The sequence below is a fragment of the Hemiscyllium ocellatum genome, chromosome 9 (assembly GCF_020745735.1).
Source record: "Hemiscyllium ocellatum isolate sHemOce1 chromosome 9, sHemOce1.pat.X.cur, whole genome shotgun sequence".
Lineage (NCBI taxonomy): Eukaryota > Metazoa > Chordata > Chondrichthyes > Orectolobiformes > Hemiscylliidae > Hemiscyllium > Hemiscyllium ocellatum.
The window spans coordinates 86,137,057-86,151,125 of record NC_083409.1 but is presented as its reverse complement, the minus strand read 5'-3'; the positions used below and the strand labels follow the sequence as shown (position 1 = coordinate 86,151,125).

Below are 14,069 nucleotides of genomic sequence, written 5' to 3'. Positions count from 1 at the left end.
AGTATAAGAAACCAACCAAAGTAACTGCTCCACAGTATATGAATTTGCTCATGGACTGGATTGAGGCCTTGATCAATAATGAGGAAAACTTCCCCACTCGTGTTGGTAAGATTTTGGGATAAAAATAAGAATTTTTGATCGACTTTAAATGATGAGCTTTACATTCTAATTGGTCGAATCAACTAAAAGCTCAGCGGTGTAGTGTATACTGTTTTAAAATCATTTTGAAGTAGAACTGCTGGTTATGAACCACCATCACATGTGGTTCGAACAGTAAGGCGGTAATCTGATTTGTTGTCTTGACGTCATCAGCTCCCTCACCATTAATATTTGGTGAACCAGTATCATTCAGCGAGCATTATTTACAAAGTACACTCCCAGAGTGAGCAACAACCATCACTTGGAAGACAAAATAGACATGGCAGTACAACAAAATGAAAAAGCATTTGCTGTATGAGTAACAATTTTCAGAGCCATTGATTTGAGTTGATTAAAATATAAAACATTGGCATCAGAAAAATAGGTTGGGTATGCAAACATAAGCTGTAATATGAACAAAATGCTGTATTTGTTGTGCAGTCTAAGCTGATATGTGGCTCTGATATTTATAAACAAACTGGAAAATTAATGTTTTAGAAATGGTTGATAGGAAAATTCTTATTTGTTCATGGTTTTGAAAGATTATGAAAATTAAGTTAGACCAGATGTTAGTAATTTCTTTTGCCAACGTGAATCCCACATGTTGAATTCTGGAATCATGAGACTTTTAAAGTTTCTGTAAAAAAACAAAATCTTTTAAATGGCTGAAATACAATTTTGACTAAAACTTTCCACTAGTTAATGAAATTCAATAGTCAGTTGAGAAATGAAAATAATTTGAATTGGTTAAATGGAGTTAGTGAGTATTTCTATAAACAAATGGACCGCCAAATAGGTTTTAAGGGTACAGAGTATAAGATTCTAATTGGTATTCTGTTTGCTTGGTGTACCCTTTGGTATACATTTTGCCCGGGTTGACATTGCATCTTCTGGTTCAGAGAATTGGTTGGCATCTTGCCTCCTGGCATTGTGTGTGTGTGTGTGTGTGTGTGTGTGTTATTACAAACGTGAAGCAACCAATACTTCAAATAATCATACATCATGTTTTCCCCTTTCCACAGAATGCTTGTCTTTTTTTCAGATCATCTATCAATTTAAAATGTGTGAATGAGGGGATTCAATGATTGCATCCTATCAACCTTTTGCTTAGTGGATTGACATTGTATTACCTGGCAGCAAGTTATTAATTCTTTCATTATTTGCATACTTGGTGAACCTGCCCTAAAAACAAAATTGTCGTCGGATAAACTCCATCACTGTGAACTCACCCTGAGAATGAATCTAATTTGTTTTTGTATGCTTTCTGGAATTATTCTTTAAGTAATGGAATTCCACTAATGGGGGCTGACAGAAACCATTTGAAATGCCCAATTCTGTTACTACAAAGGATGTTGAAGATTTGCACTGTTAAATAGATTTTATAAAGCAATGCAAATGGAATGTTAAATATTTTGTCTCAGATCTTGGAGAAAAAGTATTGGTGGGACAGAAAATTACATCTAATTTTGTAGCCAGTGCTTCTTTTTGATTTCAAAGAGAATCAAATTAAAGCTAATATTTGAACACAACTGGAATTATGCAACTTATCTCAGGTAATTTAAATGTATTAGGTGTCCAAAATGATCTAAAATTAAACATGTTCCATCAAAGGTGCAGTTACAAGGCCTGCATGGCCTTTTATTCTGGTTTTCACATGTTGCTATTTTACGGGTAGAGTATTTATGAAGATTATGCAGGGATTCTGTCTCTTATGACAGTCTTAATTCTCAGACCACTGAGAAATGGTCAACCAAGATATTATACTTTGAATGGAGAAGAAGCTTTCACACTGTATAATCACCTGTTTTCCATTGTTTTTATGAACTAGTCTTCTTCAGAGACTATCACTATCAGAGATTATCATTATTACTACTACTACCAGTTTATCCTGCCTTTTGCGGTACCTAATCATTATTCCACCACTATTTACTGCCATGGAAACTGGCCTCTGTGAACTTTAATCACTGGCACCCAATGTTTACATTATGGTTGCTTTTTCTTCACTGACAAGTTAATACTTGGGTGCTTTTTTAAAGGTATAATTTGAGTAAAATAAGACTACACAATCAGTCCGTAAAACTGATACCTGTGTTCCAGAGAATTTTTTTTTTACAACGAGGCTTTATTCTCTGGAGTGTTGGAGGCTAAGAGGTGAACTTTCAGAGGTTTATAAAACCTGAGGAGCGTGGATAGGTTGAATAGCTCAGGCCTTTTCCCTCGGCTGGGGGAATCCAATACTACAGGGCATAGGTTTAAGGTGAGAGGGGAAAGACTTAAACAAGGAACTGAAGGATAACCTTTTCATGCAGAAGGTGGTCTGTGTATGGAAAATTCTGCCAGAGGATGTGGAGGCTGGTACAATTACAGCATTTAAAAGACATCTGAATGAGTCTACAAATCAGAAGGGTTTAGAGAGATTTGAGCCAAATGCTGGTAAATGAGACTGTCAGATTAGGATTTCTGGTCAGTGTGGACAAGTTGGACCGAACAGCTTGTTTACATGCTGTATGGCTCTATGACTCCATAATGTATCTACTTTAAATGAATATTGAAGCAAGATTGATTGACTTATAGACATTATAATTATTTCCCATATATCTAATACTAGAAACTTATGGTTCCTATTCAATTCATAATATTGAATATTTACCATCTTTTACCATTTTCAAATGAATTGTAATGTTAATAGGTAATGCCAATACAAATTTATGAAAGGAAAATGATAATTGAAAATACATTAAAGTGTATTCAGGCTGCAACTCACGAATAAATAATGGGGAACTAGTGGATAATTGAGTTTTAGGAATTGGGAGAATTGGTCAAGGACAACAATAGATTATTACATGGGAAAAGGATTCATGGCATGGAAGTAGTACATTGAGGATTGGTTCCTGACATAAAGGAATGTAAAATGTTAGACAACTTTTTTGTTTTCAAGATAGTAAGGTGTAATTAATGGAGTGCCACACGGAACATCTTTTGGGCCTTTATGATGTATATTGACTGTGATATATTCAAGTTTATTGATAGTGAAAAGCTAATTAGGAAAGGAGGCTAAAGTTACTTCAAAATCATGATGGTAAGATAACAAGAAGTATAATGTGGCAAGTGTGAAATTACCCACTTTGTAAGAAGAATGGAAAGCAGATGTTTTTTAAAGGTGAAACTAATAAATATTGGGACCCAAGGATTTGACTATCCTTGTATAAGAATCACAAGGTTAACATGCAGATAATGTACACTTAGGAAGGCAAATGGTATATATGTTTTCATGTCAAGAAAGCACACTCTCTCTAAGCAAGTCTTGATAAGACCACACTTGGAATATTGTGTATATTTTTTGGTTTGTGAGATGAAAGCTGTCCTATGAAAAGAGATCGACTGGACTGTGTGCTTAAATTGGTGAGAGTTTTTAAAAAAATAATGTGATCTCTTTGAACCATAGACAATTCTAAAAGGCTTGTCAAGATAGTAGGTGGGAGGCTGTTTGGCCTGGCTTGGTCATAGAATTGGCCATTTAGCACTACTGAGGTGAAATTTCTTCATTCAAAGGCTTGATTTATGGACCACATCAGACCCCTTCAAAATAATTTAAAAGATAGTCTAAACCCTAACTTACTCTTATTTTAAAGGCAAATGCAAAGTGTCTGTTCCAGACGCAGTGCGACTGGTCAAACTACACAACATTAAACAAAACACGATTTAGTTAAACACTGTAGTTAAAATACAACCAAAGGGGAATTTAGAATAACTAATGAGAAACTTGACAGCATAATTGATACAATAACTTTTACTAAGAAACTGTTCCGATACAGTAACATCTCATAAACACATCCCTTGGCAAGTAAAGAAAATTCAAACACAGATTCTCACATGCAGTTCTCCAATCCAGGAGGGGCAAAAAACAGAAAGAGAAAATTCAGAAAGACTAGCAGCCTGAAGCTTCCAAGTCCGTTGAGATTCCAATAGCTTCTAATGCCACCCAGAAATTCTGATCAGTGAGAGCTGGCCACACCTATTTGAGCTGTATTTTTTTTTAAATTCCAAAGACTTTCCAAGATGTTTACTCAAGTGGTCTTCAGTAACCAACTCTTCACCTCTCGTTCAATCTCTCTTCTAAAGCAAACGGGGACAAAATGACACTTACGCATGTTTATAATTCTGTACTCCAGTAGATTGAGGACATTCAGTTGATGACCATATTCAAGATTGTGATCAATGCACTTTAGGGATCTAAGGAATTGGGGGCTTTGGGAATAGAATGGGAAAGTAGTTGATTGAAAAGTTATGCCGTGATGGTACTGACCGTGGAGCAGATTTGATGGGCCATGCAGCCCACTCCTGGTCTTGTATCTTGTGTCTTTTCTCAGGATGAATGCACTAACCTTCCCAACTCTACCAGTCTGTCTGTATCTTTGTTGTTCATCATCCAGTCGATCCAGAATGCTGCCGCTGATAATGGGATGAGGCTGTCTGCAGCTGTGCCAATGAGGAACAGAGTTGCTTCAGCTGAATTGTATTCTTTTTTTGCCGAACTGTACCCTCCACCTACCATGCTGCAAACACTGGTGTAGCACTGCTTTCAGTATTGGGAGAAGACAGGCATAAGGATTCATAAGTGAATAATGGCATTTATATGTAATTAAAAATTGCAGAGAGATCTGGGTATCCTAGTGCATGAATTGCTGAAGTTTAGTATGCAGGTACAGCAAGTAATCAGAAAGCTAATAAATGTTATTTTGCTGTGAGGGGAATTGAATGCAAGAGTAAGGATGTTATGCTTCAGTTATACAGGCATTGAAACCATTGCTGGAGTACTGTGTACAGTACTGATCAGTGTATTTACAGAAAGAGTTAATGAGTTGGAAGCAGTACAGAGAAGGTTTACAAGACTAATACCTGGAATGAGGAAAGGCTAGACAGGCTAGGCCTGTATCATGTCGAGTTTAGCACAGTCAGAGATGACTTAATCGAAATATGCAAGATCCTGAGGGGACCTGACATTGGTGGATTTCGTAAATATATTTCTTTTTGTGGGAGAATTAAGAACTAGGGGTCATAGTTTAAAAGCTGAAAATGTGTTGCTGGAAAAGTGCAGCAGGTCAGGCAGCATCCAAAGAGCAGGAGAATCGACGTTTCGGGCATGAGCCCTTCTTCCTGAAGAAGGGCTCATGCCTGAAACGTTGATTCTCCTGCTCTTTGGATGCTGCCTGACCTGCTGCGCTTTTCCAGCAACACATTTTCAGCTCTGATCTCCAGCATCTGTAGTCCTCACTTTTTTCTCGTCATAGTTTAAAAACATGAATTTAAAATTTAATACGCAGAAACTTTAAATATTATAGACTTTTAATTACCAAGGGAATGGAAGATTATTGGGAATGTGAAGTTTTGATTAAAATCAGATCAGCCATGATCTCATTGAGTGGTGGAACAGACTCGAAGGGCCCTGTGCCCATTTTTTGTTTGTTAGTAAAATATGGCATGGTTTCATTTCCAAAGTTGTTTTGGAATGTTTATTTTGTTGTGGCTTTTATTTTTGCCTTGGTGTCAATTATGTGATGGTCAGTGGGAGAGAAGGGGTATGGGGTTTTGGTGAACTGTGAATTGGATTTGTGGTTACACAAAGTGAGAAGAAGTAGGAAGGGGCTGTATAGATCACTGCTTTTAATCCTCATTGTCCTTTTCCCTTCCATTTTTGAGCAGCTTGTTCCGTCCAGGTGGCTTTTGTTCATTCTTCCAGTCAAACTGTATTCGAAATGGAGGCCACAATAGTGCACTCGTGGCTGGCAGCAACTCATCAGTGGAGAAGGAATAAAACATAAGAGGCAATTGAGTACTTTCTTTGGTTAGAGTGTCAAAGTATTAGGACCTCTCAATGACTCTGCTGTGATCTTCAGCAACAGATTGGCTCACATTGAAGTAGATACTGCTGCTGATTTTTGCATCTGTTGAATGCCTAACTTGGCTGTGTGAATGACCTTCGTCCTGTCTTAGGAAAGATGATTCTGAATCTATTCCAATGTACCTGTTCAGGGGAGATGGGATCGCAAGAATTTCTGAAGTGTTGTTCTTAGTTCTGAAAGCTCAGATTTCAGGAGTACAACTGACATGTTTTTGGGTGTGGTGACAGAAAAATAAAAGCATTATCATAAATGGTTAATTAAGCAATGTTCAATTTATAGTTGATAAACTAATGAGGTTGCTTCATATAAAAAGACACTGCAGGTAATTCACGCTGGTGGTCCTGTGAGTTTAATGTAAAACTACAGTAGACACTGTACATGCTGGGACTACGTTCCAAGACCTACCGCGGAAGCCCGAAACTGCAGATAAGAGTGAACCCATTCATTTAAATGGGAAATTTACCTTCTCAGCAGGGCCTGGTCCCTGGTTCTGGAAGGTTCCCTATAATGTGTTTGGTAAACTGCGAAAAACGATTCCATGGATATGGGGGTCGCCCTTTATAAGAAATGTTTGTTCCAAATGGAGACTTTACACTTATTGACTAAAGTGTTCACTTAAGTTTAGATTAGAGTGGTGCTGGAAAAGCACAACAGGTCAGGCAGCATCCGAGGAGCAGGAAAATCGATGTTTTGGGCAAAAGCCCTTCAGAAATTCCTGATGAAGGGCTTTTGCCCGAAACGTTGATTTTCCAGCTCCTCTGATGCTGCCTGACCTGTTGTGCTTTTCCAGCATCACTCTAATCTAGATTCTGATTTCTAGCATCTGCAGTCCTCACTTTTGCCTTGTTCACTTGTTACCCATCTATTTACTGATTTTAAATGCATTTGGTAATTAGAACTCGGACTTTATAAACAGCCTGCATGAGGGCATAGAAGAGTGGGTTAGTAAATTTTCAGATGACACGAAGTTGTGGATAGTGACAAAGGATGTTGTAGGTTACAGAGAGACATAGATAAGCTGCAGAGCTGGGCTGAGAGGTGGCAAATGGAGTTTAATGTGGACAAGTATGAGGTGATTCACTTTGGTCGGAGTAACCGGAATGCAAGATACTGGGCTAATGGTAAGATTCTTGGTAGTGTCAATGAGCAGAGAGATCTCTGTGTCCAGGTACACAGATCTTTGAAAGTTACCACCCAGGTTGACAGGGTTGTTAAGAAGGCATACAGTATTTTAGCTTTTATTAATAGAGGGATCGGGTTCCGAAACCATGAGGTTATGCTACAGCTGTACAAAACTCTAATGCTCGCACTTGGAGTATTGTGTACAGTTCTGGTCACTGCATAACAAGAAGGATGTGGAAGCTTTGGAAAGGGTGCAGAGAAGATTTACTAGGATGTTGCCTGGTATGGAGGGAAGGTCTTACGAGGAAAAGCTGAGGGACTTGAGGCTGTTTTCGTTAGAAGAAGATTGAGAGGTGACTTAATAGAGATTTGCAATGTAATCAGATGGTTAGATAGGGTGGACAGGGAAAGCCTTTTTCCATGTATAGTGACGGTGAGCATGAGGGGACATAACTTGAAATTGAGGGGTGATAGATATCGGACAGATGTCAGAGGTAGTTCCCTTACTCAGAGAGTAGTAAGGGTATGGAATGCTTTGCCTACAGCGGTAGTAGTTTCACTTTTAAGTTGTCATTGGACAAGCGTGTGGACATACATGGAATAGTGTAGGTTAGATGGGCTTCAGATTGGTATTACAGTTCGGCACAACATCGAGGGCTGAAGGGCCTGTACTGTGTTGTAATGTTCTATGTTCTATGTTTGGATTTAAATACAGAACCATAGTGACAAGTGATGGAAGTTTCCCCCCGTGCAAAAAATCTCACTGCTTAACCAAGGAGTAATTTAATCTGATCTGTCTGTCTGAGGTATCTGATGTGATCACATTTACAGATTTATATTTTAAAAAGGAATTGTATCTTGTTTTATAACATTCTATCAAACTGACATTTTGGATTCACATCTTTTTGTGATACAGTATGGGTCCTGTAATCAGTGTTTAGTGGCCCTGCCTCCAAGGCAGAGTGTCTGACTTTAAGTCCACAGAGGTATGTTCATAAAGGAGCCAGACGGGTTGAGATTCAATACGTAAATCCATTCAGTATTGATCAATGTAATTACAGAAGGATGTTAATGAGTTAGAAGCAGTTAGTAAGAGCAGGTCGGTCTCCTGATCAGCCATGCTTAATGTAGAATGATGGCCTTCAAGCTATAGCCTGGCAGGCTGAATGTCTGTTTTAAGAAAGGCTAGCTGTGAAAACACATGCCTTGTCGGTTTCATGTCACTGGGCATGGGAAGAGAAATAGAGGAGAATTCCAGCATCCATTCTGCGGTTAGTGTGATCCTTCTGGTGCATAGCTGGTACTGAGTGAACAGTCGACTGTGAGAACAGATGGAAATACTCCAGGGGGCATTTTCTTTCAGGGTAATACTACTGAAAACTTTCAAGCATTCGATGCTATGCACCATTATGATTTGGTCCTGTTGAGTAAGACACAGTAATGATCATTAAGGGAAGGACAACAACTGCTTATTATAATGACATGCAATATTTTTAAAACTTAGAATCATATAACACAGAAACAGACCCTTCGATCCAACTCCTCCACACCAACCAGGTAACCCAATCCGACTTAGTCTCATTTGCCAGAATTTGGCATATATCTCTCTCAACCCTTTCTACTCATGATTTGGAGATGCCGGTGTTGGACTGGGGAGTACAAAGTTAAAAATCACACAACACCAGGTTATAGTCCAATGGGTTTAATTGGAAGCACACTAGCTTTCGGAGCGACGCACCTTCATCAGGTGATTGTGGAGGGCTCGATCGTAACACAGAATTTATAGCAAAAATTTGCAGTGTGATGTAACTGAAATTATACATTGAAAAATTGATTGTCTGTTAAGCCTTTCATCTGTTAGAATACAGTGATAGTTTCACTTCTTTCATGTGTAAATCACAAAACCCTTTTTAAAGTTGCATTCTCGGGTTAGCTGCTAACAGATGAAAAGCTGTATTCTAACAGATGAAAGGCTTAACAGAAAATCAATTTTTCAATGTATAATTTCAGTTACATCACACTGCAAATTTTTGCTATAAATTCTGTGTTACGATTGAGCCCTCCACAATCACCTGATGAAGGACCCTCGCTCCGAAAGCTAGTGTACTTCCAATTAAACCCGTTGGACTATAACCTGGTGTTGTGTGATTTTTAACTTTCTACTCATGTACTCATCCACTTTCTTTTATATGTTTTAATTGTACCCATCTCCTCCACTTCCTCTGGCAGCTTGTTCCGTGAATTCTGTGTGTGAAAAAGTTACTCCTCAGATCCTTTTTAAATCTTTCCCCTCTGACCTTATACCTATCCCACTTCCCCACCCGAGAAAAAAAAACCTGGGCCATTCATCCTGTCCATGCCCCTCATGATTTTATGAATTTCCACAAGGTTACCCCTCAGCCTCTGACACTATAGGAAATGAAGTCTCAGCCTATTCAACCTCTCCCATTAACTCAAACTCTCTGCTCTAAGCATCTTTGTAAATCTTTTTTGTAGCCTCTAAAGTTTAACAACATCCTTTCTATGTTTCAAAATACGTTGCGTCAATATATACTGATATTTAGCAAACACAAGATTTCTTCAATGAAATCAATGCACCTGAGATAACATGATTAGTAAAGCTAATAAACATAATTTGAAGTGAAATATCAGAGAACTAATTCCCTCAATTAGAAATGTCTACAATTACAATGTGGAGTACAGCAAATTGGGGCTTCAACAGACTTTGGGATAGAAATTTATCTGGGTCTGTTTCATTCCCAGATTTGGCAATGTGCGTAGTATATGAATGAGTCAGCAGGGCACAGCATAAATGGAAATAGCTTCTCAAGTCTGAACAACATATTTGGATCAAGCTCTTTGCAGCTCCACAAGTAATTTGCTTAAGACTGACATCGCTGCACTTTGGATGCTGCCTGAACTGCTGTGCTCTTCCAGCACCACTAATCCAGAATCAATGTTGAGACCAGTATTCCTTGATACTCCTGAGAAAGTCTGGGTATAAAATGGCAGAAGTGGGTACTGCAGATGCTAGAGATGAAAGTCAAGATTAGAGTGGTGCTGGAAAAGCACAGCAAGTCTCTCACTACCCGCCGCCTGGAGGAAGAATGCCTCATCTTCTGCCTCAGGACCCTTCAACCCCACAGTATCAATGTGGACTTCACCAGTTTCATCATTCCCCCCACCTTACTCCAGTTCCAACCTTCCAACTCAGCACCGTCCTCATGACCTGTCTCACCTGCCAATCTTCCTTTCCACCTATGCACTCCTCCCTCTTCTCTGACCTATCATCTTTGCCTGCACCTCCATCTACCTTTGCACTCTCAGCTACCTTCTCCCCAGCCCCACCCCCTCCCATTTATCTCTCCACCCCTGAGGAGTACTGCCTCATTCCTGAGAATGGGCTTTTGCCTGAAATGTCGATTTTCCTGCCCCTAAGATGCTGCCTAACCTGCTGTTCTTTTCCAGCACCACTCCAATCTTGGGTATAAGGTGGGTCAACACTTATGCATGTAGAATCATGCAAACACTTCTGTTCCTGTTGGTGATTCTCTGATTTGGTACTAGATTCAATAGAACACATTCTGAACTGTGCTAGTGGAATATTTGAAAATGGGTGAAATATTTGACTAATCTAAAGTCCAATATCAACTTGACTTTCGTTAAAATAACAATTGTAAAGTGTAAAGCATTTAAAATTAATTAAAAGTTGTCATTTAATACACATATTTAAATCTTTCTGGAAGTATATTGAGATGTATATATTTAGACTTAACTTGGCTATTTCTCTAAAGTCCAACTTTTTTTAAAGAATTCCTACTTTTTCATTTCAGTGAAAACACTCAAAAACAAATGAATGCACTAATGAGGGAACAACACCTGCCTGAAATGTCCTTGGGCAACCTTTATTCCAGAATTGTGACTTTGTACTTTTTGTTTTGCATTATTATGTAATTACTTTCTAATTAGTACATCTGGTTAACTGACTTCTGAATGCACCACAGGAGATGAGATAATCATTTCCTGACGGTGTTAAGGTGCTAATCTGTGATTACCATGGTCACTGTCTCAGGTCAGTGAGAGCCAAACACTAACTGCTCAAAGGAAGGCACATTTCTGTGTGAAATGAGGCAGTAGCATCAAGATTATATAATTATTTGTGGTAAAATTTTCTAATTATCGACATCTATAAAATCAAATCCATTTATATGCTGAGTTTTGTTTTATGATAAAGTAGTTATGAAATCTAAATATATTTTAAACAGTGAATATTTTACATTCTTTAAAACTTCAAATAAGATGTCGAGCTCAGGGTATAATGTTCAAGCTTCTAAGCTGTTTTTGAGTGAAATTTGGCAATTTGAAGTAATTGTGTGTGTAATTTGTCAGTGGAGTGCCATTGATCACTATCCATTACAAGTGTCCAACTCTATTTGGTCAGCGGAGAAAATTATTTTCTTCTTTTGATGTTTAGTTCACAGGGTAAATCCCTCCTCAGCTTTGTTGATTATAAAAGTCGCATCTCAGGTATATATTTTAAAAAAGACTTCAATTTAACCAAATATCTATAATGAAAGAGCAGAAATTCCTTATTTTAGATTTCTCGAGCAATCCCTTCCCTCAAAAGGGCTTTGCATCAATTCTTTCTATTTAGAGTCACAGAGTCATAGAGATGTACAGCATGGACACAGACCCTTCCGTCCAACCCATCCATGCTGATCAGATATCCCAACCCAATCTAGTCCCACCTGCTAGCACATGGCCCAAATCCCTCCAAACCCTTCCTATTCAGATACCCATCAAATGCCTTTTCAATGTTGCAATTGTACCAGCTTCGCCACTTCCTGTGGCACCTCATTCCATACACATATCACCCTCTGTGTGAAAAACTTGCCACTTGGTCTCTTTTATATCTTTCCCCTCTCACCCTAAACCTATGCCCTCCAGTTCTGGACTCCCCGACCCCAGGGAAAAGACTTTGCCTATTTACCCTATCCATGCCCCTCATAATTTTGTAAATCTCTATAAGGTCACCCCTCAGCCTCTGCTGCTCCGGGAAAAACAGCCCCAGCCTGTCCAGTCTCTCCCTATAGCTCAAATCCTCCAACCCTGGCAACATCCTTGTCAATCTTTCCTGAACCCTTTCAAGTTTCACAATATCTTTCCGATAGGAAGGAGACCAGAATGTCCTGTACAGCTGCAACATGACCTCCCAACTCCTGTACTCAATACTCTGACCAATAAAAGAAAGCATACCAAACGCCGCCTTAACTACCCTATCTACATGTGACTTCACTTTCAAGGAGCTATGAACCTGCACTCCAAGGTCTCTTTGTTCAGCAACACTCCCTAGGACCTTACCATTAAGTGTATAAGTCCTGCTAAGATTTGCTTCCCCAAAATGCAGCACCTCTCATTTATCTGAATTAAACACCATCTGCCACTTCTCGGCCCATCTGTTGTAATCTGAGCTAACCCTCTTCACTGTCCCCTACACATCCAATTTTGGTGTCAGCAGCAAACATACTACCTGTACCTCTTATACTCGCATCCAAATCATTTATGTAAATGGCAAAAGTCGAGGACCCAGCACCGATCCTTGTGGCACTCCACTCGTCACAGGCCTCCAGTCTGAAAAGCAATCCTCCACCACCACCCTCTGTCTTCTACCATCGAGCCAGTTCTGTAACTAACTGGCTAGTTCTCCCTGTATGCTGTGAGATCTAACCTTGCTAATCAGTCTCCCATGGGGAACCTTGTTGAACGCCTTACTGAAGTCCATATAGATCACATCTACCACTCTGCCCTCATCAATCCTCTTTGTTTCTTCCTCAAAAAATTCAATCAAGTTTGTGAGACATGATTTCCCACACACAAAGCCATGTTGACTATCCCTAATCAGTCCTTGCTTTTCCAAATACATATACATCCTGTCCCTCAGGATTTCCTCCAACAACTTGCCCACCACCGACGTCAGGCTCATTGGTCTATCGTTTCCTGCCTTGTCCTTACCACCTTTCTTAAACAGTAGCACCACGTTAGCCAACCTTCAGTCTTCTAGCGCCTCACCTGTGACTATCAATGGTACAGATATCTCAGCAAGAGGCCTAGCAATCACTTCTCTAGCTTCCCACAGAGTACTAGGATATACTTGATCAGGTCCTGGGGATTTACCCATCTTTACCCGTTTCAAGACATCCAGCACTTCCTCCTCTGTAATATGGACATTTTGCAAGATATCACCATCTATTTCCCTACAGTCTATACAGTTTAATAAGCATTAGGACTGTGAAGCAGTAAAAAGAAAACTTATTTGATAAAATTACTATACCTGCTCTCATGAAATTTGTTTTATGGCTGTCATTATTAGTATTCAAAGAATAGCTTAGCATAAACATCTGTTTTCCTATTTCTGTGAAAGCAACATTAAAAATAAGTAGATTTATTCAGGAAAATATGCATTTGTAAGGCATTGATGTCAGCTTTAAGCTGCAGTGACAGAGGTAAATAAGCCCATAAGATGGAGGAGCAGAAATTAGGCCATTCGGCCCATCGAGCCCGCTCTGCCTTTCAATCGTGGCTGATAGGTTTCTCAACCCCACTATCCAGCTTTCTCCCCATAACCCTTGATCCCCTCGATATTCAAGAACCTATCGATCTCAGTCTTAAATATACTCAAAGACTTGGCCTCAACAGCCTTCTCTGGCATAAATTCCATAGATTCACCACTCTCTGGCTGAAGAGGTTTCTCCTTATCTCTGTTCTAAAAGGTCTTCCATTTTCTCTAAGACTATACCCTCATGTCCTAGTCTCTCCTACCAATGGAAACATCTTCCCAACACCTACTCTGTCCAGGCCATTCAGTAATTTGTATGTTTCAATTAGCACCCTCCTCATCCCCTAAGC

General features: G+C 39.3%; 1 protein-coding gene across 3 annotated transcripts in view; it reads left to right on the top strand.

The window, feature by feature from the left end:
* The window catches only part of LOC132819141 (MOB kinase activator 3B-like), a 46,638-nt gene that overhangs the window by 5,846 nt on the left and 26,723 nt on the right, over positions 1-14,069 (top strand). For all 3 annotated transcript variants that reach the window (XR_009645046.1, XR_009645045.1, XM_060830539.1), the window contains exon 2: positions 1-105. This exon is cut by the window's left edge and continues 480 nt beyond it. Coding sequence is in view for 1 of the 3 variants with exons in the window: in XM_060830539.1 (XP_060686522.1) it covers positions 1-105 (105 nt within the window). In the remaining 2 variants the exon portion in view is untranslated. The remainder of the gene's footprint in view (positions 106-14,069) is intronic.